General features: G+C 41.9%; 1 protein-coding gene across 9 annotated transcripts in view; it reads left to right on the forward strand.

Annotated features, from left to right (window-relative positions):
- AAK1 (AP2 associated kinase 1) overlaps positions 1–27,041 on the forward strand; it is a 165,705-nt gene that overhangs the window by 45,684 nt on the left and 92,980 nt on the right. For all 9 annotated transcript variants that reach the window (XM_058551033.1, XM_058551035.1, XM_058551037.1 and 6 more), the window contains exon 3: positions 26,680–26,798. In XM_058551033.1, coding sequence (XP_058407016.1) covers positions 26,680–26,798 — 119 coding nt within the window. The remainder of the gene's footprint in view (positions 1–26,679; positions 26,799–27,041) is intronic.

The raw sequence follows: 27,041 nt of genomic DNA on the forward strand, positions 1-27,041 counted from the left end.
TGACCAGGGAATTCAGTGAAAACCCCAGTTTCTCATCTGTACTCTGACCCTTAACCCCAGATGACAGTAGTGATGGCTTTGTGATTAGGCTACGAAAGAAGACTGACTTCATGCATACCATATGATCATATTGTTTATATGTTTCTCTCAAGACTGATTCCACCTTTTCTAAAAGACATCTAAAAAGCAGCGAAAGTGCTTTTGAAAATGAGAGGCTGCCTTTTTGGTAGCAGTTCTTTCATTTATTGGAGAATCCAGATTGAGCTCTTTATAAAGTATTCTCCCACATAATGTACTGGGATAGTCCTAACAGTAGTAAACCTTGATCCACAGATCAGATGTGCCATTTGGTAAAAAGAAATAATGTAGGACTCAATAAAACCAGCCTGTTTAGTGGAAGCATCATTAAAACCTGCATGGAAAAAAAGGCTTGTAGCCGTGTTAGCAAGTATAAAACAAATGTCAGAACTGAGGAGTCACAAAATTACACTGCTCACCACCAGGGATGGTTTCATATCCACCTGGATGCCATAGGTACCCAGGCTTTGACCGTTCGGAGGATAGGATTTCTGGATACTTGCATCATCTGAAGCCATTTGTTGCTGACAAAAAACCATTATAACATATAGAGAGTTATTAGTTAAGACAACGATGGGTTTAGTCTTCGCTCTTAATGTAAGGGATGGAGAAGCTGATGCTCATGACAAATACTGAAAAAGGAGCAAATTTTGTATCAGCAAAAGTTCATATAACCAGAGTTTTACTGAAGGCTGCGAGTAATATCAGACACCCACCTAAGAGACATTACTTAGGAAGGAGGGGGTAAGGGGAGATGGGGACGGACGTTTGTTGACTGCTTCTGTGGTTAGAGGTGTCCTAGGTGCTTTATGATGCTATCTCATGTAATCTTCATAACACCTCAGTGGAGCTCATAGTTCCTCATTTAATAAATAAGCTGGGGTCATGTTACTATGGAGTGTTCGCACTGGGATTTGAACCTGGATCTAACTCCAAAGCCTTGCTCCTTAGAATGAGGCAGGCAGGATTTAGAAAATGAACGCCTCTGGTTTTGCCAGAAAGGCAGGAGCTATGGAAGGACTCAGCTTCCGTTCCCTCGTTTCATAAAGATTGCTGCATTTGAAAGCATGCTGCATTAGTTCTCAACACCAGCTGTCTATTAGGATCATCTGTGGAGATTAAAGGAAAAAGCAAAAACATACGCACCACCCTGAAGATTCTGAATCTCAGTGGGTTCTGGATGCGGGGCTGGGACTTCCGAGATGATTCTGATGTGCTGTTAGGATTGAGAAACTGTCTGTGTATAGAGGACAATGGAATGGATGTGAGCCCTGGAGTGGCCCCTAGAGATAATATTTCCAACCCTCTTGTGAGAGGAGACTGAGGCCCAGAGAGCTCAGAGGCCAAATATTCCTTCATTCAGTCCAGCACTTCCCAGCATTGACTATTTGTTATTCTAGGTGATTCAGAAAATGCAAAGAAAAAATACTTTCCCAGCCTTTGAAAAATTTTTAGCTAAAGTCCATGTAGTTGGTTAATGCAAAGCCACACCTGGAACCCAGGTTTCCTGGCTTCATTGGTGTTATAAACCCTTTTGAATATTATCATTGCCAGGCTCTCTTTGAGATCCCCCAAGCTGTGTAAATGGTTCCTGTTAACACTGTGGTAAGTGGCCTCCAAAGCCCGTGGCTTCCCCATTCCAGAAGTCTCCTGCCTGCCTTTCTGCCTCATTACTGGCCTGGTATTCAACCACCCATTTTCCCGTGGCTCCACAGGCCCACGGCTTTCCCTTGACTGCTTTGTTCTCAGTTCATTTTTAAGTGTCTCACCTGGAAAAGACCTGAAAAGCTGCACAGTGATTATTTTAGAAATGCAGTGCTTGGGCAAAACCTGCACTACTGGTGGTCACCCCCATCTCTTTGCTGTGCTTTCTAATTAGTTCATAGTCCTCTGATTCATCCTACAGTGTTTTTGTGGGCTGCATATTTTTTGGAGTTTTTCCCAGACCCTTCAGGGCGGTGAATGCAGCAGAGGGCAGGGAGCGCTCCCCTCCAGTCACCAGGGAGGGAAAGAGGAGGGCAGTGTGTGTGCCCAGCACTGTGCTAGGCCCTTTTTCATACATTTTTTTCTTTAATACTTTTCAATAGCCTTGGGGGGGGAAAGTTTCCACATCTGCAAAATATAAATAATAACTGAGGCTTACAGAAGTTAAGTAACTTTCTTGAGATTACAAAAGTAAGTTTTGTTGCTAGAAATCCAACCATAGAGCCTTCTGACCCAAAGGTCATGCTCTTTTCCTCATACCGAATGCCACATCATATGTAAAGCTTTTGATCTAATCCAAATCTACTTTTTGGATAAGTGACTCTTAAGTTGAATTTCTCATATCTACAGTAGGTTTTAGAAATCAAGACTTTGATTTAACAATGCAGGAGCGATATAGGACTTGGGACAGGACTCTAGAGAGGATGGCGTTAGGTATTGCAGTCTGAGAATTGCGGTGAGGGCAGGCACCAAACCCCTAGGCCAGCCCATTGGACCAGGGGCCAACACAGGCACCGTCCAGGCCAGTATCAGAACTTGGAAAACTCAGGGTGACCAAAGCATAAATGCTAAGCTGGTGTCCTCAGGGATCCAGAAGTGGTATGGAAGGATGGATCTCCAGCTCATAAATATTTCCCATTACATATTTTGCCAGTTGGAGATCACTAATCTCTCCTTTTAATAGAATAGTCTTTTCTTTTAATCTTAAGTTATAGCTTGAATTTTTATATACCCTCTTTGTTAGGTAACACTTATCTGGGCCTCAGTTTTTGAGTCTACAAAATAATTCAAGTTTATTGTAATGTGAGGAAATGAGAACATGTGTGAATGACTTTTGCAAACTGTAGACTGTCGATACAAATACAAATACAACATCCATACAATATCCATAAAAATACAAACTGTAGACTACCCATACAAATAGAAATTGAATCACGTGATATAACATTTATATGAGAGTCTCGTAATGGAACCAGTGCAATTGGGGATTGGCATGAATCTATATGACAGGTTGGGAAACCAGGGCACCAAGAGAGAAAGTTACTCATACAAGTCTGGATACTCAAAACTGAAGCTAAGGCAACCCCTGACTCTTACTTCTCCCACAGTGCTCACCCTTTTCCTTTTCTTTTTTCAAAACATGGTATTACCGTGTTCTCAAGAGTGAATTATAATTAAAGTAACCGCAGCGTAAAGCTCATCAATGCGAGGTCTCCGAGTGTAGAGAAGCTGGTTAGAGAAGCGGTATTATGTAATGACCTAATTATGAGGCCTGCCATCTGCTTAGGAGTCACGCCTGCCTGGTTAGGATTTCCTGATTGTGTTTTTCAAGGAGAGTGCTAGATTGTTAAGGGAGCATTGTGTGGTAGGTAAACAACAGTAGAAACTCTAGTGCCTTTCTTGAAGGAGGTGGGTAGGTTGTGAGGGATGGAGATGAAGCAGCCTCGGAGGGCTCCTAAGCGGATGATACCCATTAGCCTAGAGAGCAGTGGCAGAAGGTTAATTATTCTGTAGAAGAGGCTCCATGTATTAGGGGAGGGGTGGTCAGGTGAAGTTGGCTGTCAGATTACGGCCAGAGGCCCCAAGCCTACCTAGAGAACCAACTGAGACATTTTTCTCCATTGAGAAGAAAGAATGAAAATTCCACTTTGTTTTTTTAGTGAGTGTTTTGTACTACGGATGAAAACATTAAATCCAGGGTCTTGAAATAGTGGGACTAAGTCAACGTAGAATTGAAACACAAACTGCTATGCTCAGGGTGCCTGATGAGTTGCCTCTGAAGGAACTCAGGGCCAAGAATCAGATGAAGAAATCGTATGGATATCAGGAGTGGCAAGTGAAGGGAGTGTGTTTTTGGGTAGTGTGACCTGCTACAGTATTGTGCTCAGGCTGGAAAGGAGTCTTTAGGCTGTGAGCTGTGAGGCTGAGACCCAGGAGGATGCTGACACACTGCTTGTACACTAGACGTACGGGGAGTGACTTTCAGGGAAAATATCAAACTTTTATACACGCTTTAGGAGAATTTTTAACAGAAAATCTCTTCGCCTTCAGGTTTTAAAAATGTGCCTGTATCAGGAAAATCAGCAAGTGATTGGAAGAGTAAAGAGGAAACATCCCAAAGGAAGTAATGTTTTGCAGATTCCTACCCTTACTCCCACCTGTCAGAGAGCTTCTTTTAATTTATTTTCTTCTACTGCCCATCCCTCACCCTCCAGTATGAAAGCAATGCTGTCTTTTAAAGAATTGATCATTCAGATTTTCCTGCATAGAATTTATGAGGTTGTTTGGTGTGCTTCATATTCCTAAAGAATCACCAAAATGTGGCAGATACTCAGCTCCGAAGGTCAGAGATTTTTCTGTCCCTTTAATCTAGTGCCACCCTTATATTTTACAAATAAGGAAATGAGGCCCAGAGAAGTGTAGTGACTTGCTCAAGGTCATAGCTTGTCATTTGCAGAACTTGGACCAGAACCCTAGATCTCCTGACTCCTGGCCCGTTGTTCTTTCTGTTGCCCCTTGGTATCTCTCACGTGGAGATTTATTTGAAATGTTGCCCAGAGTTCTGTGGCAGTGGCAGTGACATATGATTACGGTGAGTGTGTAATTGTACAGTCCATGGACATAACCCTTTGGGCATTATGTGGGGCTCTCACTGGTGTCTTAACTTCCCGCAGAGTCCTCAGAGCAGCAGGGAAGAGTTTGAAGGTGCTAGACATCAGCATTCTTTTTCTGTGAGTTTGCAACGACTTTGGAACAGAAAGTTTTATTTCCACATGGAGGCTGCCTCTTCTCTTCCCTTTGACTACCACTTCTGGTTGAACCCTGTTTCTGAAACAATCTTGGGATAGCCTTTCTCTTTTTCCAGACTTTCCTCGCATTCACGCTTGAGCTTGAGCAGACATCTGGCAAAGAGGTTTTTCTGTAGGGTCTTGAATACCCATTTAAAATGTGGATTATGGTATATTTTCTTTTCCCCAGTGGCAGATCTTTTCAGGAGGAGAGGAGCTTGCAAAGTCATTAGCTTCCTTCCCTAGGCAGAGATAGCCAGCACGATCGAACTTCCTTACCACCTCTCCCACCCTAAACCGCTGGTAGGGTTTAGTTCATTTAGTCGCACACAGAGATTGTTAATATAAAGAGATACTCTGATTCTATTCTAAGTGTTCTCGGTATACTGCAGTTTTTACTTTTTACTTCAAAAAGACCTGAAATGCCCCTGATCCTGGGCAGTGGTTCCCCAAAGTGGCAAAAGGTCTGTATTGCCTGGGAGGCTTTTTTAAACAATAGATCCCAGGGCCCCACCCAGGCCTACTGAATCAGACTCTTTATCAGCGTTTAGCTATTTACCAAGTACTTTATCAGTGATGTAATATGGACTTTGTATATTGGATACTTAATAAGTGGCTTATTATTATTTGGAGCCTTTTGCAAGGACAAAAGGTTTTTTTTGTGTTTTTAAACACTTGGTGACTACGTTCAGTGGGGCGTTGTAAAGTGAATCTATTTTTTTTCTGCAGTAATATAAGGATGAATAGTGAAAAGCATTCTCTAAATATGTTCAGAAACTGTGCATTTGAAATGGACTGGCCCACCTGCAGAGTGCCAAATGAGATCTACTAAATTGCAGAGAAATGTTTTAATTCAGGGCTTTAAATAAGAAAGTAATTTAAAAATTATGTTTATGGTAAATGGGTTGAAAATTGACATATAAAAAACACTTTCTTTGAGTTAAAAATAGATTCTTTTTATTAATTTGTTTTTTAACTCAGCATCTTTCAAAAACTTGATTATTAAAAAACACAATCCTAAAATATACATTTGGCAGTCCTTGGGCAGGTGGTGACCATCATTTTGCACATAGACTGAATATGGAAATAACACATTCGCTGCCTGAAAACTGTAGTGTGTTAATACTGCCTTCTTAGAGTTCTTCTGATTTAGTCTTCTGGTTTTACAGATGGGGAAGCTGAGACCCAGTGAGAAGTGAGTTGATCCAAATGTGTTAGTCAAGACTTTCTGAAGGCATGTAATTGTTACCTAAACTAGCTGAGATACAAAAGGGAAAATGTTAAAAAGATAAAGTAGGGGGGTCTCTCATGGAACCTGGGAGCGGAAGTGCTTCTGATCCCTGGGAGAGATCTGAGATTAGGAACAAGAAGCCTCTTGAGAGTCTCTCTCTTGTATCTCTGCTTTTTTTCTGCTCCTGCCTTGGTCTTCTCTTTCTCTCTGCAAGGGAGCTTTCTCTGTTCATTCATCCGTGTGGATCTATATGGTTCCTGTACAGCTCCTACTTTCACTACAGGCTTATACCAAATTCCACTTTTCTGAGGAAGAGAATCTGATTGGCCCAAGCTTGAGTCTGATGTCCTTACTGGTCCCATCAGCTCTGGCAAGGATGAGGGTGAGGGTATTATTTAGTTAAACATGACTGGTAGGGGAAAGGGAATGTCCAGAGAAAGGAGAATCAGGGAGTTAGGCAGACACCCCGAAACTTTCTATTCTAGGAGTACACTAAGACATTGTAGTATTTCAGGAGAAAAAGGAGGAGGATCTGAAATAAGGCAATGGCAATGAGTATGGGAAGAAGTAAGCAGATTTGAGAGAGAGAGAGAGAAAAATCAGTAAGCTCTGGTAATTAGTTGGATGTTGGAGAGAGGGAGTTGTTGAAGATAGGAAATGGGTAGATGGTGGTCATATCTGCAGTAATAGGAAACACAGGAAAGGAGACTGGGGAGGTATGGAGAGGACATATGGGGCTTGATTTCAGTTTTAAACATGTTGAGTTTGGAGTGCCTGTGAACATTACAAGTGGGAATGTCTAGCAGGTTAATTGAGAAAGTCGAATATGTGGGTCTGGACCTCTGAGAAGAGTTGTCAATATTATGAATGTAATTAAAGGATACTTAAATGCTTAATGGGTGAACTAGCTCAGGGAGCATTTATAGAGCAAACAGAGATGACTCAGGGCTGAACCCTGAAGAAACACTAGCATTTAAAGAACAGGAAAAGGATGAGGAACTCTAAAGGTGATCAAGAAGTAGACAGAGATATAGGAGAAAAACTGAGCATGTAATGTCCTTTTCTTTGGAAGCCCAAAGGGAAGAGTTCTTGATTTGAGAGTGTCACCATGAAAAGTGCTGCATGGCTATCATGTGAGATAGCATCTGAAAAGTAGTGTACTGGATAGAGCCACAGAGAGGGCCTTGGAGAGGGGAGAAACCAAATTACAAGAGGTTTCTGAATGACTGGGAAGTAGAATGTGGAGAGAGAGAAGTATAAGCAATTAAAAATGTCTAATTGTGGGGCCAGCCCTGATGGCGTAGTCATAAAGTTCAGCACTCTCACTGCTTCGGTGGCCCAGATTCGCTTCCCAGTTGCAGAACCGTACCATCTGTCTGTCAGTTGCCATGCTGTGGCAGCGGCTCACATAGAAGAACTAGAAGGATTTACAACTAGGATACACAACCATGCACTGGGGCTTTGGGGAGGGGAAAAAAAAGAGGAAGACTGGCAACAGATGTTTGCTCAGGGCAAATCTTCCCCTGCAAAAAAAAAAAAAAGTCTGCTTGTGAAACAGGGGAAAGAGATGGTAGCTAGTTGGATCAAGAAAGGGCTAGAGGTTTTTTTGTTTTTTCTCTTTTTTCTTTTTGGGACCAGAGAGGCTTGGAGCATGTTCAAATATTGGTGGGAGAGAGAAAATAGAGAGGAGCAATTGTAATACAAGAGAGGAGGGATAATTTCTAGAGTGAAGTCCTTAGTGGGGGAGTGATGGGCTCCGGACACAGGAGGAGGGAGGGAGGCAAGAATGGGGCTGACATAGGGAACTTAGAAGAGGGAGAGGTGTGAAAGTTGAGGGACACTTGGTGGATTCAGGACCTTTCAGGACTTGAGAACCATTGGTAGCCTGAGTGGTGGAAAGGAAGGAGTTGAGGCCCCTTTCAGTGTTGAGATTTTTTAAACGATGCTTTTGACCCTGAGAGTAATTTTAGAAGCAAAGGTGGGTAGCTGTGCTGTATAGATCAGTGGGAGTTGAGGGGAAGGTGGTGCACCCAGGAACAGGATCTCATTGCATTTGAACTTTTGTCTGGGCCAACATTGGACTCGCAGGTTTCCTTAGGATTGAATCACTAATTGCAATGAAGCAGGCTCAGACTAGTCAGCATCTCTTAATATTCAGCATTCAGAGAAAAGCCCAAAGGCATTTTTCTGTTCAAAATTTCGCTGAAAATGGTTCCCACTCCCCCATCACAGACTCTTACTAACATAGCCCTAGTGGGATGTGTGTGTGGTCTGATTTTGTCTGATGCTAACCATTTTTCACTTCATCCAAACCCCTTGACTTGCCGTAATTTATTACTGCCTGAAAGCTGAGAGGTAAGGCTGTGTTTCCTTAGAGCCCTGGGAGTGGGAGGGAAGTGCAGTGAGTTCTACTCCTCCCTCCTCCCCAGCACAGGCCTTCTCTTCCAACTGAGACCCCATTACCTGGGAGCCTGAATTCCCCAAGGTGCCTTAGTGAAGATGAAGGTGAAAGAGATACCCAAAGATGGTGAAAAGAATTCCAGTTTAAGGATAAAAATACCGTCTCCACCATCCCCACTGCCTCCCCGACCTAAAATCCTAGCCCCCATTGAAATGTGCTGCTGCTTGGTCTGGGTCCCTTATGCCTCCTGTGGAAACAAATGTGGTAGGCATAAGGAAAGGTCTCTTGCCAGTGCCTGGCCTCCATTCTGGCACAGTGTAGATTGCACCCTGCTCCCTGCTATTAGGGCGAGTACAAAGGGCAAGAGAAGAGGGGTTAGGGCCGGGAAGGAAGGAATATAACTCAAGCTTTGTAGCTGAAATCCCTCCCACGGACTGCTTCTGCAGGCAGGTCTGGGAAATGATCTCCTGCACTGTGCCTAAAGGTAGAAGATGTGCTGAAAACCAATGCACCAGTGGTTACTTGGCACTCTCCCATATTGTCACTCATCTCTGCCTGTCCTGGGGTGCGGGGGTTTTACCTCGAATGGAACCCTATAGCAGGAGTGTTAGGGCACCATTTCTCCCTCATAGTGGGAGAGTCAATTCTACAGAGCAGCCTGATGCCTCAGGACCCCACAGTGGTCCACTCGTAAGTGCGTGGTGCCAGAGGTCAGATAATGGAAAGCTGAGTGAATTCTTTGCTTTGCTGTGTCTCACTTTCCTTGTCAGTAAAATGGGACTTGAGTCTCTGAATGGATGATGGGTAATTTGATGAGAAAATCACAGTAGAATATGCTGGAGGAGGCTCTGGAAGCAAGTTTTGTAGGTGGGCTTTAGGAAATGAGCCTCTGAGGCGTAGATCCAGGGCACTGGGCACGTGCCCAGGTTATTGGGGTTCTGCTGCTTACGGAGTGAACCTGTGGTTCCCCATCGGATAGACGGGCATAATAACACTTGCCTCGCAGGATTGTCATGAGGATGCAATTAGATGATGCATGTGAAAGTGCTTGGCGCAGAGCTGAATCTCAGTATTGCTATTTTTGGATGTGTCCTAAACAGATGTGCTATAAAGTAGCTGGAAGATGTGAAGGTCTGGTGGAGAACAGGCCACGTGGCCTTAAAGCCATGGAACGTTATGTTTTGTATGTGTATTCTTTCTCCTTATGTTCACATTATATTTGTGTTATTACTAGAGCAATTTTTCAGACTGCTTTCCAGGGTGTTGATGCTTCTGTGATCATTGACTTAGCTCTCGAGCTCTAGAGGCCATTATTTTCCAGGCATGTGTGTCTATGCCTGTCACCAAGTGGACCCAGGCCTTGATAAACTTGTCATAAGCATGGTTAATTGAATTAATTGTTATAGCTCACTGTCACTCATTTGCTTTTTGAATGTTTATTTGTGTATCATGTGTTTATACCACCATTAAACTCAAGCATAATTGTCAACATACAAATATTTTAAAATAGTATTCTGTTAAGGACTAATACTCCTTGTATGGTTGGTGGGGATGTTAGTCATTATATATTGTGTATTTTCTGAATGGAAAGGATTTTTCTATTTTAATCCCAGAAAGTCACTGGAGAGAGAGATTGGGCTAGAGCTGTGGTATGGGGGAACCTGGGAGAGTGCATGGGGCTCTCTAGACCAGATTACTCCCCTCTCAAGGCCATCATCATTCTTCTTTTGTTCCTGCTTAGTTCTGCCATCAGACTAGGCAGGCACTGGTGCACCTGAATGCCCTGACCACAGTGGAGGGGTGGAAAAATTTCCCAGGAAATTATCCAGTCAGGATTACAGCAAGCATAGAAAGAAATTAATGCAAAAAAATCTATAATGAACAAAATATCAGCATTTTAAATAAATACAGGATCAGTAACAGGGCTGTGCTCAACCATATGGGAGCCTGAGGAAAAAGGAAAAATTGATACCGATCCTGTCTCTATTTAAAAATTTGAATTTGCTCGTTGTAGATTTTTTGCATTTATTTTCATTTAAAAAATACATTAAAATATTATTTATCGCCATTACTGAGTTTTTTGGCACTCCCTTATTTTTTTTGTTATTATTATTTTTTTTGCTGAGGAAGATTTGCCCTGAGCGGATATCCACACCAGTCTTCCTCTATTTTGTATGTGGGTCACCACCACAGCATGGCTGTGGATGAGTGGTGTAGGTCCTCAACTGGGAACTGAACCCGGCCTGCCAAAGCGAACCATGCTGCACTTAACCACTAGGCCATGGGGCCGGCCCTGGCACTTCCTTAAATTTTGTGCCCCAGGCAATGCCTCACTCCCCTCACCCTAGTCCCAGCCCTGGTTTTACACCAAAGGTGGAGGAAGTTTTCTCTACCTGTAATTCAGTGCACTGGTTGGTGCTGCTGTGCTCCTGGTCCTTTTTAACATGCCTCCCCAGGTCCAGAGGGGCAGGTTTTTCTTTAAAAACAAACAACCAAAAGAATTTTTTTTATAGTTTAAGAAAGATTAATATATGGTTATTATAGAAAATTTGGAAAATAGGGAAAAAGATAAGGAAGAAAGTAGTCATCTATAATCCCATCATCCACGGGTAGCTCAGTCATCGTAATTTTTTTGCATTCAGTCACAGCATTTTGTTGTATTTTCTTCTAGTGTTTTTGCTACACATATGCGTTTTTACATAGTTGTATTCATAATAAACTAGCTTTGTATCTTCTTTTTATTTAATATATTGTGTGCATTTTAGCATATTAAAATGTTAAATATTTTGATGGCTAGCTAATGTTCTTTTATATGAACAAACTTCAATTTTTTTAACCAAATCGTTTCTTATTGGACATTTAAGTAATTTCTGTTTTTCATGCTCATAATTTTTTTGTCTTGAGCATTTTTGTACACATTTCATGAATATTTCAGATTATTTCCTTAAGATAGATTCCCAGAAGTGAAATTTTTGAGTCAAAAGATCTATTTGCCTTTTTGTATGTATTTCCATGTTGCTTTCCAGGCGCATGCCAGCTGACGTTCCTACCAGAAGTTATGACTGCCTGACTCAGACTGCTTGCTGGTACAGCTGAGGGAATACTCAGCTCTCTTTCCTTTCCCTCTCCTCAACTTTATTTGAGGTGTAGCCTTAACATAGCACTGGATTCTTGGGTAGAATTGTTCTCCTCTTACTTCCAGGTTGGGTGGGATCCTCCGTTCTTCAGATCTACTTCCCTTCCTCGTTTGGCATAAACCTCCTAGAACCCTGTGACATCTTGCTTTCTCTGTCCTGGCTCCTGAGTCAGTGAGCACTTTCCTAATTAAGCTTCAAATATTTTTTCCTAGGCTTCTGGCTGCTCTGCACTGACTCTCTTCAACCCTTTATTGAGGCCCCCATGACTCTCATTATTGGAAGACCCACTTTTCTCCCTAACCTGTATTTCTCTGTTCTGTTTGGTTGGTACACCTTTATTATGAATTTAGTTGATGAACTTATACTCATTTGGTGTCTGGTCTGTTAATGCTTGGTCTCTGGTTCAGAGAAGTTTGGTTTCTTTATGGTTGTTTGGTGCCTGAGTCAAGTCTGATCTCAGCTGTGCCCAAGAGGGCTTGGGAGTAGGCCATCCCTGGAGCTTTACTGCATCACTGTAGTTTGCCACTGAGAGCCAGAAACTGACTCCACAATTCCGTTTCTCTTCCTGTTTCCCAGCCCCTACTTCCTCTGTCCGTCCCCCCTCACCACCCCCAGGAATGTCTTGACCTCTCAGGTCTTGCGGGGAACAGAACGGAAGGACAACATGGATGCTGATGCCTGAGCGGATTTCTTTTCTGTGCAGACAACAGATTCACATAGGCCAGGACTAGAGTGAGGCACTCACCTCAAGTGTAGAATTTAGAGGGCACCCAAAAACTCAGTAATCAACATAAATAATATTTTTATGCACTATTTAAAAAATAAAAGTAAATACAAGAAACCATGGTAAACAAAATATCAGAATTTAGAGTAAAGACAAGATCAGTTTAACAGTGCTGTGCCCAGCCGTACTGCAGCCTGAGTCAAAAGGAAAAATCAATAATACTGACTTCGTCCTTTTGTGCTTATGGCAAGTGCCTTACTCCACTCGTCCTAGTCCTGACCCTGGTTTTACATCAAAGGCAGAGAATGTTTTCCCCACATGTAATTTAGTGCATCAGTCAGTACTGGTGTGGTTCTGGTCCTTTTCGAGACTTACCTTCTTGACAGACCTCCCCAGGTCTATGTCTGAGCTCTTTTTCCACTTGATATGAAAGACTCCACCCTGTGTGTTTCCTCCCATTCTAGGGCTAAATCCTCTTTTTTATGATTGCTCTCTGATAACTCCAGGTAAAAACCATCTTCCCGGCATCCCCAGGTAATGAATGCTCTGAGTGCTGGGGATCTTGTCTCCCCCACTCCCTAACCCTGATCTGTGAGCCCAAGAAAGGTTACAGTGCAGACCATGTCCCTGTTACTGTCCTTTCTCAAATAGATTTTTGACCACTTTTTTCCATAGATCTTTGTATGTTAATGCAGGTTCTATTTTAATGTAAATTTAGTCCTTAAAAATTCTCACTCTCCAAGTGTAATTTTTAATACTCTGTTTTAACACTCTGTTCTGGATACTTTCTGTTCAAGCAGCCTGTAATGGTTAAAATTATTAAAACTTAGATGGTATCAGAGCTCATGTATTCTATAAACATAATTGGTGCAAGGGTAATCAGGTGCAAGGAACAGAAATTTAATTCAAATTAGATTAAGTAAAAAGGAATTTATTAGATAAATACAGTGGAACCTTCCAGAACCCAACAGCAGGAAGTGAAGCTGGATTTTGTGAGTATTGGAAAGTTGTCAGGTGGCTCTTCTGTCTGTCTTTCTCCCCTTGGAGTCTCATAGTCTTGGATCACAGCTTCTTCCAAGCCTCTGCTCTGTTTTCTTGCCTTGTTTGCGGAACACTCTTCTCTGCTTATTTGTGAGCATGCATGTGACTGACACTAGCCACCAGCCTAGTCTACATGGTTGTACAGCACCATCTGATTACAGTTCCTGAGGTTGTCAGTCAGAATCTCGAGGGAGAATGTGCGCCAGCTGCCCACTCCTGGTCCAGTTAGTTGTGGCTAGGAGAAGGGAGTCACTTGATATAACATATCTAATCATTATTCCGGCGTAGGTGAAGGGTGTGGTAGGCTAGACCAATGTGCTTCCTACAATGAATAAAAATAAAGTAAAATCTTGGCCCTCTGAGAGAAGAGAGTCCTAGTGAGAAAGACTGGTATGCGGACAAGTGGGATATAATCAGGGTAAGAAAATAACGTGGGGATGGGCATTCTGTTAGGTGAAAGTTCTCACAGGAGGCCTGGTTTGAGCTACACTTGTACTTAGAGCTACAAGTTTACTACCAGAGAGGAGACAGGCGTTCCAGATAGAGAATGCAAGCAAAAGGGACTGAGGCATTGGAGGATGCCGTCCAGGCACTCAGTTCAGTGCCTAGGTTGGGCTCTAGGTTGTGATGGGCCTTGTATGCTATATTAAGGTTGGGATTTTATCTTGTAGGTGGTTGAGAGCTAGAGGAGAATTATAAGCAAGGAACATTATTTGATTTGCTATTAATTTATGAAACATCTATTAATCATCTACCAAGCACTGTGCTAGCCCTGAGGATTCCAAGAGAAATAAGAAGCTCTTTCTGCTATTTTCATTTTCTTTGGTTACTCATTTTTCAAGTGCCCCACCTAGAGGACGATGTAGAATGTTGTCCTTATGGTGTCACAGTATTCAGAGTTCTTAAAGTAGTCTTTAAGGATAATATTAAAGTAACATAAAGTACATAGAGTATATATATTCTACTTTATGTATATAATAAAGTATGTAAATTATATATAGTATACTTTATGTAAAAAGTACTTTATAAAGTATCATATAGTATATCATAAAGCATTATGATAACATAACAAGTATGATTTCCACCAAGGCAGAAAACAGTAGCTCCTTCTTTTCCTTAGCCTGTCTAGTGAAGAGATGAACATATCACAGAGAATCACAATACATCGTGATAAGTGCAACAATAGAGGTACTGGCCAAATGTGGTAACATGAAAGCCTGGGGGTGATTGTCAGGGAAAGGGAAGACTTCACAGAAGAGGTGTTATATTAAAATCTTAAACTCCTTTTGTCAAGCAGAAGACTGGGACAGGATATTCCAGGAAAAGGGAATAGCATGCGTAAACCTGCTGGGAGGAAAGCGGCAAAAAGGTTCAAGTTCTGAAGCTTGGTGGTAGAGGAGGAGAGCGCACTGGGAGATGGAGCTGGGTGAGGACAGGGCAGCGTTCAGATTGGAAAGGGTCTGGAACTGTTACACATTGTTGGTGGGAGTATAAAATGATGCAACCACTTTTGAAAAAGGTCTGGCAGTTTCTTTTAAAATTAAATCTACCCAGTGGCCCAGCACTTCTGCTTTAGGTCTTAGGTATTTACTGAAGACAAGTAAAAACATGTGACACAAAAAGACTTGTACAAGAATCCGTATAGAGCTGTCTTCATAATAGCTTGAAATTTGGAATAACCCAGATATCTATCTGTAAGAGAAAGGATAAACAGGTTTATTTAAATAATGAAATACTAGTCAGCAATAAAAGTAACAAACTACCCTGTATACTCAACACTATAAACTATTATGATGAGTAAAAGATCCTTACACAAAAAAGCACATACCGTATGATTCCGTTTATATGAAGTTCTAAAGCTGGCAATATTAGTAATAGATGAAAAATATCAGAACAGTGCTTGCCTCTAGGGGGGATATGAGAGTGGGATTGTCTGGAAAGGGGCTTGAGGGGCTTTCTGTGTGATGGAAAGGTTTTATATATTGATAGAGGTTTGGGTTACATGAGTATATGCATTTGTCAAAACTCATTTAAGATTTGTACATTTCACTGTAAATAAATTTTATTTCTACCCTACCCCCACTCCCTAAAAGAACCATGAACTCTGAACACTAGTTAAAGAGAGGCATGCTGAAGTGTTTAGGGTGAAGTGCACTGAGGTCTGCAACTTACTTGGAAATGTGTCAAAAATAAGATGAGCTGATGTTTGCCTAGATGGATGATAAATATGTGATAAAACAAGTATAGCAAAATGTTAACACTTGTAGACCCAAGGTGGTAGGTATATGGATGTTTGCAGTGTGATCTTTTCAACTTTACTGTGTGTTTAAAGTTTTTCCTAATAAAATGGGATACAATACAAAGTTTCTTATGTTCTGCTGCATTAAGAAATTTGAACTTCATTCTGCCTTTGGAGAACTAATGAATGCTTTTAAGAGGAGTTATTAGGTATGTATTTTAGAAGAGAAAGATCTGAGGCACAGAAGCTTAGAACTCTATTTGCGTTCTTCTGGTAAGAAAAGGGGAGAGTGTGAAGGAGCATCAGGATGGAGTAGAAGGGAGAGATTCTGGAGAGGTTTAGAGGATAGAATTGTTAACTCTCTGTGAAATCAACTTGGGTGATGGCAGGAGTTGGGGGAGGAGATTGTGAACTGTGCACAAGTCCTGAGTGAGGGGCTGGTGGATGATGGTGATGGGTAGTGCAGTCAGATATCCTGAACCTCAGAGGAAAGGCTTTAGCATGAAGTTCAGTTGGAATGCTCTGGAATTAACAGTTGGGAGGTGGGAAAATGTCATCCTGCTTTCCAGGATAAGAGCTCATCTCCTCCCTTAGAGCTGGGAGAATTGAGGCAGAATAGGGTGACCTGGATAAAGCTGTTGTGTCTGGAGATCAGTTCTAGCGAAATGTAAAGAGTTGAACACTTTTATATTATGTACCTTTGATGTCAGTTCATGTCCCAGTAGAACAGAAGACGCAGCTTAACCTGGCTGCTGAGCTCAAATAACCATACTAGAAAATGCTCTTTCTGGAACAGGATGCTCTTTCTGGAACAGTTCTAGTTAACCTGATCTTAATACCGAAGCAGTAAGTGCTTACTGCAGAAAATGAAGTAAGCTTTGAAGCGTGAAGTTAAAGTGGAATGCTTTGGAATTAACAGTTGGGAGCTGAGAGAATGTCAGCCAAACTTTGGCTTTGCTGAAACCCTGCTTCTGCTTTGGAGAATGTGAACCAGTCACACACCTCAAGTCTTGGTGGAAGTGATTAGAGCCAGAGCTTAGGTGTCTGCGGTGGGGGGCTGACAAATCTAGGCACGGATGCCGCTCCCTCTGGCTGACCTCAGCCGCTTTATTTGTTTGCACACCACTTATTAGAAGATGGCTGGCACCAGTGGTTTGGGGGGTGAGCACAGTTCATGCCTGAGGGGCCCTCCCACTCTTTCAGGTGAGGGATGATGCAGGATTGAGCGTGGGGATGTTTGATTTCTGTTCCTTCTCACCTGAAGAGGATTTTCATTTCCACCTCAAGTGTTAATTTTAAAAGAAGGGATGACGTATGGAACAAGTGTCACTCCATCACAGCACAGGGTTTCTCTAAAGCTCTTCATAAAGCTGTGCCTTGAGCACATTGCCCCAGGATATTGTCCAGTCAGCTGTAGTCTCACGCAACTCTCTGTTGTGCCAGGCTGAGTGCTCAGGCTTTTTCTCTGGAGGGATAGACTACTTTATCACTGAGAGGGCGTTCTCTTAAAATGTATTCCTTCTATCCCAAACTAGAGTCTAATCTGAAAGGCTGGGACTCGGTTGTGTTTTTTGTTGTTTTGTTTTTGTTTTGAGGGGGGGTATTTTTTATGGTAGTAGCAAACACTTTGTGTAACAAACTCTTGAGTACCTTTTATGTGATGGGCAGTGTGCTGGGCGACAGAGGCCACAGTGAGTTGGTCATTGTCCCTGCACTTGTACAGTTTACAGGGTTCAGGGGAAGAAGGCATCAATCCAGGAATTACCCACCTAAGTATTTAGTTATACTTCTGATACGTCCCGAAGGAAAAGTAGAGGGTGCATCTATAACAAGGGACTTCACCCAATCAGAAGAAGGGGCTGGGGGCCAGGGGCAGTCAGGGAAGGCTCATCCAGGGAGGTAACAATCAGCCTGAAACCTGGAGGATGACTAGTAGGAGCTGGTCAGGCCAAGAATGAGGTGAATAGGGCAAAGGGAGAAGTGTGCGCAGAAATCCTTGGGTTGCGCGGAGCGTAAGCAACGTTGAGGAGGAAAGCAGGCGATTGGGGCTGGAACCGAGTGAGCAGTGAAGTGTGGTGTTATGAATGAAGCTGGAGAAAAGAGAGATCTTATTCCATCACGTAGGGCCTTGCAAGCTGTGGTTAGCGTTCAGAGTTTTATTCGAAGAAGGGTGAGAAGCTACTGAGGAGTTTCAAACAGGTGAATAATATTCAATTTCTGTTTTTAAAAGATTACCCTAGCTGTAGTGTAGAGAGCAGAAAATGGCTCAGTCTGACCTGGGGAAGCTGCTCAGATGGATTTCAGTGAACAAAGAACATGGCCCTACTGATGTCTCTCACCATTTCTCTCTACATTGACCGGATAGCTAATCCCACAGTAACAGTACAGTGAAGCAGTAGGGGTAGCTCTGGGAAAGACCCTCTTTTGGTCAGCCTTAGCTGTTGACAGGCCAGGCCCAGTGTGCTCTGCTTCTACATGCAGTAATTCACAAGCCTGTGTTGTCTGTGAGCCAACCTAATTTCTTCAACTTTAACCTTTTGTTCCAGCAGGCAGGTGCCTTCCTTGGAAATGTCTTTTTTTTTTTTTTTAAGACTCTTGCCAAACCCGTAAAGAGGACCCCCTGAACTGGAGATGCTCCCCAATTGTTACAGTCCTGGAAAGGAAGAACCAATTGCCAGCCAGCCATCTCATGTTCAACCTAGGCTGTGGCCTTGATTGGGTTCCATTGATGTTTCTATACCACTGCCAGAGTTTGCCAGGCTCTAACTTCGTGCCCACAGCTCCCGATGAGAAGCGAAGAAGTTGAATACCTCAAGTCATCCCCCATCTGGGTGTTCTTTCTGCCTGGGAAAAGGACTGCTTTGACATGTTCCCCAGAAGGAGCTGGCACATGGTGACTTTTAATTTGAGGCATGTGAGGAGAGATTGGCGTTAAAAAAACAGACCCCAAGTTCCCACTGAAATCAGTGTTGACAAATGCTTCAGACTGACCTTTTCTCCTGTAAAATCTTTGCTGTGCTCCTTGCCATCTGTTCCAGAGTTTTGAAAATTTTTGTTCCTTCTGAAACTTTTGGCAAAGTTGTCTTCAATGTGAATAAATTGTAGACGGGTGTTTGTCAGCCTCTTGGTCGTCACTCCCTGTGGGAGCTCACAAACACTGTAGGCCATGCACCCAGGTTCTCACTGTACCGAGGACTCGCTCCCACTGGTCAGCTACAGAGGCAAAGCTTTGGTTAGCCTCCCTTGCCTTTCATTGTGTCTTTTCTTTTACCTTCCCTGGTAATGGAGGTGTTCCTGCATGGTCTGTTGCTGAAGGGAGGGGACGGCAGCATGAGAGAGTGGACCAGGGTGAGGGCCAGGAATTGGCACGCCTAGATTCTAGCCCTCCCACTTGGTGGCAGGACCAGGGAGGCCACTTAGGCGTTTCTCTGTGCCTCAGTTTCCCAGCCAGTCAAGTGGAAATTGTAATACATGCCTGCTTAATTCACAAGGCTCTCCTAAAGATTGAAGCAGGTCTATCTAGTAACAGTCCTAGCCTAGAAATAGGTTTTCCTTAGCTCGCACAGGATTTAAGAGATTTTTTAAAAAGTTTATTGCCTGGATTTAAAAAATCAGGAGATGTTATAAGCCAGACAGAGAAAGACAAACACTATATGACTTCACTCATGTGGAATATAAACTAACACACGGACAGAGAGAACAGTTTTGTGATTACCAGGGGGAAGGGAGTTGGAGGGTGGGCACAAGGGGTGAAGGGGTGCATTTATGTGGTGACTGACAAATAATGATGTACGACTGGAGTCTCACAATGTTATAAACTATTATGACATCAATAAAAAAAGTCAGTTAAATTATATTGAAAATGCAATAAAAAAATCTGTAAACAAAAATCAACTTAATATACACACTGATGCTACTGTTTAAAAAAAAAAATCAGATTTCACCTAAAAATCCAGCTTCTCTTGGAAATCAAAAAACTTGGCAAATCTCAGCCCACATTCCTTCATGGCAACAATTGGCTGGAGTTGAGGAGCGGCTTCCGTGAGCTGGGGCGTCCACGTTCTGCTTGCACAGTCCCCGCCCTTCCCCATGATCTCCTTGACAGTGAGTCTGTGTCATCGGACTCCCTCTATATATTTTGTTGTACCTGTACTGTTTCTCTCCTTTAGATGATCTGTCTGGCCCTGTAGACATGTGGGTTTGTGCCCTTGATCTCAGAAAGATATTTCAAATTTAGAACATTATGATAAGTCAAGTATCACACAAATACAAAGGATTCTTTTGTGGGGGGAGAGGTAGAGAGAGAACACCTATATCCATCACATATCTCCTATGTGCTAAGTGCTTTGCTTACCATGTAATCCTCTCCAAAGCTGTGAGGTAGATCTCAGCGGTCCTTGACAGGTGAGAGGACAGGGCCTCAGGCAGATTGTGGCTTGTCTGAGCCACAGACTCTTAAGAGAATACTCCATGGTCTCAGTGTAAAGTGGATGTGGTGGCACAGCCTCGCTCCCCAGAAGCTGCCTGTACACATTTCTGTCTACAGGAGGCAAGTAGTAAGGGCTATTTGCGTGACTTGCAGTGATGTAGTCCTTTATTCTTTATAAAATACTTTTACATAGAGCTACAGAATATTCTTTGGGTACCTTTTCTTCTTTAAAGCAGAGTTGCCCCCTTTTTTCCCTAGCATCCTTTTCAGAATTAATATTAAATGGATAACAGGAAGTTGTGTGCAGAGCCCTACCCTTAAGTGGAGTAATTTTTTCCTATGGGGCCACTGAAATACCTCCTGTAACCCTAGGGCTCCAAGGAACCCAGTTTAAAAACCACTGATTTAGTCTTAATTTCTGCGGTTGAGGAAATGGAGGCCAAAGGGGTCCAGGAACTTGTCTACTGTTGCCTTTCTTTTACATCTCCCAGATAAATTCCACTTTAACTGGGTTCTCCGTCTTATTCTTTAGAAAAGCCTCAGAATGCTATTTTATTTTATGCTCGTTTCTCTTCCTCAGGTAATTCAAAGAGAAACTGCGTTAAGTAAACAGCATTCATTGGGTTAAACCTTATTTTAAAAGAGAAACAAAGAGTTTGTAGGGTAGAAAAGTGGAAGACAGGAGCAGGATATGGGTCTGGATGAGGTTTTTCTCATTTTAGAACCCTCTGGCTCCTTTGCTTTGTGTCTTCTTTTATCTCAGACAAGTGGAAGCCATTCCTAAGGGTGTAGATGGTACTGATGTTAGGAAATGAGGTTTCCTTTTACTGCAGGAAATAAGCAGGCACAGATTTTAGTGCCTAGAATCCAGGCCCGATTTTAAAATATCCACCAAAACCTCTTTGGCAGCAAATCCAGAAACCCTGTCTCAGCGCAGTGATGGGCTTCTTTGTCTCATAGTCCTGGGTCTAATCAGTCCCATTGTCTGCCCAGCTGTTTCTCATTTCTGTGCATATCACTACTCAGATAATCAGTTTGGTGTTTTTCTTCTCTTCCTGCTTACCTTACCTCTCCCATCCCTCACTTTTCCTTGCTAAGTGGAAGTCACTGGTGTCTTGATTCATTCAGAACAGCCCCTGGGGCCTGGTACCATCTAGCATGATTCAGTATTTGAGACAAAGCCAGGGGAGGTACTACGCTTAGTTCTTCAAAAGCCCCATTGCTGTTGTTGAATATCATGATCAGGCTCCTGAGGAAGTTTTGTTAAGAAAGTTTCAGTCATGATAATGATGTTGAGACCACGTCTCTTGTTGATGTCAGAGTTGAAAGAGATTTTAGAGATTGTATAATCCCCCTCTGTGTATTACAAATTCTCACTTGTCTTCTTCCAGGAGAGAACTAGGCACTTCTGTCATCTTTGCTTGAGAGGTAGAATTCCAAGTTATCTCAATAATTTCATTGGTGACTCCAAGATCCTATGTTTATTGAAGCCTTTTGTCAGGGAAGCAGCTAATCCTAGGATTTTAAATGATGAAGGATCTGTAGGGGAATGCAAATTAAAACCATGATGAAATATCACTACACACTCACTAGAATGGCTAAAATAAAAAGACTGATAATACCAAGTGATGGTGAGGATGTGGAACAACTCTCATGTGTGGCTATTGGGAGTGTGAAATGGTACAACCACTGGGGAGAACTATTTAGCAGTTTCTTGTAAATCTGAATATACACTTACCATTGATTCAGCAATTCCAATCCTAGGTATTTACCTAAGGGAAATAAATGTCCACAAAAAAGGACTTCCATGTGAACATTTTATTTATAATAATAGCCAAAAGCTAGAAACAATTCAAATGTCCTTCAGCAGGTGAATGGATAAACTAATTGTGGAATATCTATATGATGGAATACTAGTTTGCAATTTAAAAAAACCAAACTGCTGATAAATGTAACAATGAGGATGCATCTCAGAAATATGCTGAATGAAAGAAGCCAGACACAAGAGTACATACTCTTGTATGATTCCATTTATTCTAGAGCAAGCAAAACTAATCTATAGGGTAGAAAGCAGGTCAGAAGTTACATAAGATGGTGTGGGAGAGAGGGGAGATGCTTACAAAGAGGGATGAGGAACTGTTTGAAGTGATGGATTGATTGTGGTGATGGTTACAAGAGTGTATATAGTCACATGTCACTTAATGACGGGGATATGTTCTGAGAAGTGTATCATTAGGCAATTTTATTGCGTAAACATCATAGGGTGTACTTACAAGAACCTAGATGGTATAGCCTACTATATACCTAAGCTATATGGTACTAATCTTATGGGACCAGCATCATATATGTGGTCCGTCGTTGACCGAAGTGTCATTGTACAGTCCATGACAGTATAGTCGTGAAAATGTATAAAACTGTACACTTAAAAGAGTGCATTGTATTATATATAAAGTTGATTTAAAAAGAAAAATTTAAAAAGATGAGGGATCTAGTCTGAGCTCTACCACTAACTAGCTCTTTGTGTTTTTGTGAAAGGAGCTTAATCTCTCTACATCTTTTTCCTATTGGGAAAATGGAGACAATAGGTAGCTCACCTACCTCATTCAGTTATTGTGAAAATATAAATGAAATAGTTTATTTTGAAATGCCTTTAAAAAAGTATAAAGTCATACACAAATGCTGGGGGGAATATTCCATAAATTCCTCTTCAGGGAAGAAAGACAAGAACTATGATAAACAATGTATGAGCTAATGTATATTTTTTGGATTTTATTTGCATGTCATCTTTTAACTTTGCGTAATACTGGCTGTGTCACTTTCCCTCTCTGGCCATCACTAAAACGATGTGGTTACACTAGATCTGAGGTAGAAAACTGTAGGCTCAGAGACTCTCTAAAGCCTTTCAGATGTGTTTTCTTTAGCCTCTACAGTGTTGGCCTGTCCAGCGTTAATTTAAAGTATGACTTGTTGCCAGTGTTTAAATCTAGAAATTTCACATAAAGTTTTAGATTTCTGGCTTATTTTTAGAAATTAGCAGATCTGACAAAACTAGGTCTATATTCCTACGTGGCAGCAGTTACCTGGAGTTGTATAGTAGCTGTTCCTTTCCATGGGCCATATGCTTTGGTTTCCCACAGTCTCCATCGCTGTAGCCCTTTCTGTTCTCTATGATAACATTAAAGGAAAGTTAATTCATTTTTGAGTGCGAATGATGTGTAGGCACTATTCTAGGGCATGAAGATACAGAGGGGAACCAAAAAGACAAAATCTCTAAACTCATAGTGAGTGGTAAGTACCCATCCACATCATCAAAAATTAGGAGAAAATTAGACCAAGAGTGTGATCTATTTTAGGGAATGTGAGAGAAAGCGTGTTTCTTTATGGAAGTAAAAAAATAGTCCTACATAATTACTAAGCAAAAGGGTGTATGTGTCAAAATTATCCTGTCTATTTCACTTGCTTACCTCACATAATGATCAGATCCTTTTTCCCTTTGTGATTCAATAAATTCATGGATTTTCCCCCAAAATGCATTCCAATAAAATCATGGAGGTTATCTTATCATTTCAAAAAATGCCAGTAGGCAGAGAGACTAGCACAGGCTCCACTGAATGTTAGCTTTTCTTGCCTCTATGCAATCCATCCTCAACTCAGCTTTAGATTTTTCCATTCAGTCAAGATCTCGGGATACAACTCAATCTGAAATAAGCATCTCTATTGACAGTCTCATTGCTGCCTTCTTCTGTAATAGCCTGAGTCCTGTTTAGCTGTGGCTGAGAATCGTATTATTCTGATCCATGTGGTGGACTTGTGCTGGAGAAGTACCTTGAGTAGTGCTGTCTTCTCTCTACTTTCTAACCTAGTAATTTACGTCTCCATTTGGTCAACTACACAGTGATAGTGGCCAACGTCTTTAAATTGACAAATCCTATCAGGCTTCGATTTTGATCTCATGGTCAAGGAACCTAATTTAAAGCTTCTCACCTGCAGATAAGCCCTTGTATGGGCATAGATGCTTAATAACGTGGTTCTGTCTGTGCTAGGCATGGTGGTCCATTGCTTTGCCTTTAGATTTTTAATGGTCATGGGCTTTGAGAATCTGGGCTGGCTCTTCTCAGCCAGTTGTGCTTGCCTGGATCATGTGGTAGGCATCTGACCCATTTCTTCAGTCCTGGCTGGACAGATCATCTTGCTATCTGGCAAAGAAAACTATACTGCTCCCATCTGGTGGCCATTATCTCAAATTGCTGTATCATCAACCTGCTTCTGAAAGGATAGCCTTGGCACTGTTAGCACTGTCGGAGGCATTGCATAGTTTTCTCTAAGACAAGTGAAGTGGAAAGAACATTTTTGGACAATCAGGAAAGTGATACCATTCCAGGTTCTGCTTATAATTAGCCAGGGAATTCCTAAGCCTCACTTGGTTCCTCCACACATAAAGCAAAATGCTTGGCCTTAATGCTCTCTAGGAGCACTACCGGTGCAAAGTTCTATGATTTTCTTTTTTGAGTCAAAATATCTATAAAATACTCACTTGGACTGTTCACAAAGCAATTATAAATATACATAGAAATTTTATAATTTATACTATCACTTCCCCCAATTTTAATTGTTATAAGACACATCATGAATTTAATAGCTTTTGGGGGGAAAAAAGGAAGACAAATAGTACTTCATTAAATGTACATATTTATTATAAAAAAATTCTGACATCCTAAAAATTTTAAATTTTTATTTATTTATTTTTTTCCCCCAAAGCCCCAGTAGATAGTTGTACATCATAGTTGCACATCCTTCTAGTTGCTGTATGTGGGACGTGGCCTCAGCATGGCCAGAGAAACGGTGCGTCGGTGCGCGCCCGGGATCCGAACCCGGGCTGCCAGCAGCGGAGCGCGCACACTTAACCGCTAAGCCACGGGGCCGGCCCTGATATCCTAAAAATTAAAATGTAAAAAATATGCATCTTAGAATTGAGGAGTCTTTTTTGCATGTGATAAGACCTCTACTTGTCAATGCGTGCTAGGGTTTAAAAATTTTGTTGTTGTTAAATACTCAAATTTTAGAATTAAAATTGACAATTGAGCAGTGTAAGTAGACTTTAAAGTATTACACGAAAATGGAAAATGTTATTGAAGTACAAAGATTAGAGAGATGACAGTTGAAATTAAAGATTGTGTGGTAAATTTTAGTGTTTATCTGAATACTGGAGAAGAACATAGTGACAGGAAATGTACAAACATGCAATCTCTGGTAAATCATTATTAAAATGCACATTTGGAACATTTGAGCCCATTAAAAATTTTTTTAACACAGAATTATGTGTGTATTTTATGAAAACACGCAACAGTGCTTTATTATTAAAGCTCTCTTCGTTGCAAGGAACAGAAACCTACTCAAGCTGCCTTGAAAAGGAATAATTGTAAAGATACAGCAGAAAGTGCCATGAACATCGACAGACAGATACTGAAGTGCCGCTGGGCCTCGGAGGAGTTAGAGTGACAGTCGGGACCCAAGTCTTCGATCTTAGGCCTGAGGTGTCTATAATCACTGCTGTTGCTCTATATCAATTTTGCATATGGCTACTAGCCCCAATACTACACTGTAACCTCAACTCAAGTTACCGTACTGACGACTTCCCTCTGTGTTCACCTCCATCCAATTAGTGATCACCTCTGTGCAAAGAACAGCCTGGTGATTTTTTTTTGCTACCCATGGTCAATGCACAGGATAGTTCAAGTTAAATTATGAAGGTATGCAAGCAGGCAGATGGGCTAAGTGTCCAATATAACTGCTGCTTATCCCAAAGCCTTCAACTTTGACAGCTTTGCTCTGCCTTATCTATCTATAACCCCTATTAACAATTGCACTGAGCCCCTCGTGCAGAGTTTGGGGAGTGAGGTTGAGGTTAGGAATTCAAAGGATTTGTGGAACGCCAAGGTGTAACAAATTAAGAGCATTTTAGAATGCTTCAGCTAGTAATTGTTGCTTTAAAGGGAAAAATAACACCCAACCTCACAGGATTGTAGTAAGAATTAAACAAGAGCTTGAAGTGTTGGGGACAATGGTTGGTTCTTTTTCTTTCATCTATTTATTCATCTGTTTATTTGTAGGTTCTTTGGAAGATAATTACTTTTCTTCCTTTTTTCCTGAGATAGGTGTTTACTAACAATTTCTCTGACTCTTGCCACCCAATCCCACAAGTAATACCTCTAAGTCCTGAGAATCTAAGAATGCCTTCTACGCCAGGCCAGCCCTAGGACTACCTGACAATGGCATCACTACCATTAACAGTGACAGCAGCAACTTGTAGCCACCATAGTCATCTGATTTTTTGAGGTGAGGAAGATTGGCTCTGAGCTAACATCTGTTGCCGATCTTCCTCTTTTTGCTTGAGGAAGATTGTCACTGAGCTAACATCTGTGCCAATCTTCCTCTATTTTTTGTATGTGGAACGCCACCACAGCAGGGCTTGATGAGTGGTGTAGGTCCACGCCAGGGATCCAAACCCATGAACCCTGGGCCGCGGAAGTGTGGTATATGAACTCAACCACTACGCCACCAGGCCGGCCCCCCTGACTGATTTTTTGAACATGACTCAAAGAGCTTGTATGTGTGTTTCTCTCACAGGTGGATTTGCTATCGTGTTTCTGGTGAGGACAAGCAATGGAATGAAATGTGCCTTGAAACGCATGTTTGTCAACAATGAGCATGATCTCCAGGTGTGCAAGAGAGAAATCCAGATAATGGTAAGGCCGCCCCTCAGACTAGAGACTGCTTGTTTAAAATGGGGGAGAGACTGTACCTTCTCATAAGAAAGCCAAGGGGGGCTTGTTGCCTTCGCTGAGGTGGCAGGGAGGCCTCTGCACAAGATGGCAGTGAATAGCCATGGAGCATTGGATGCTGCTCCTGCCTTGGCCACCCTCAGAGTGGGAGGGTTGAGGAGAAAGGAGCATGTTGAGAGAACTGACCACTTGTTACGTCAGAGAAAT

The sequence above is a fragment of the Diceros bicornis genome, chromosome 12, assembly GCF_020826845.1.
Source record: "Diceros bicornis minor isolate mBicDic1 chromosome 12, mDicBic1.mat.cur, whole genome shotgun sequence".
Classification (NCBI taxonomy): Eukaryota; Metazoa; Chordata; class Mammalia; order Perissodactyla; family Rhinocerotidae; genus Diceros; species Diceros bicornis.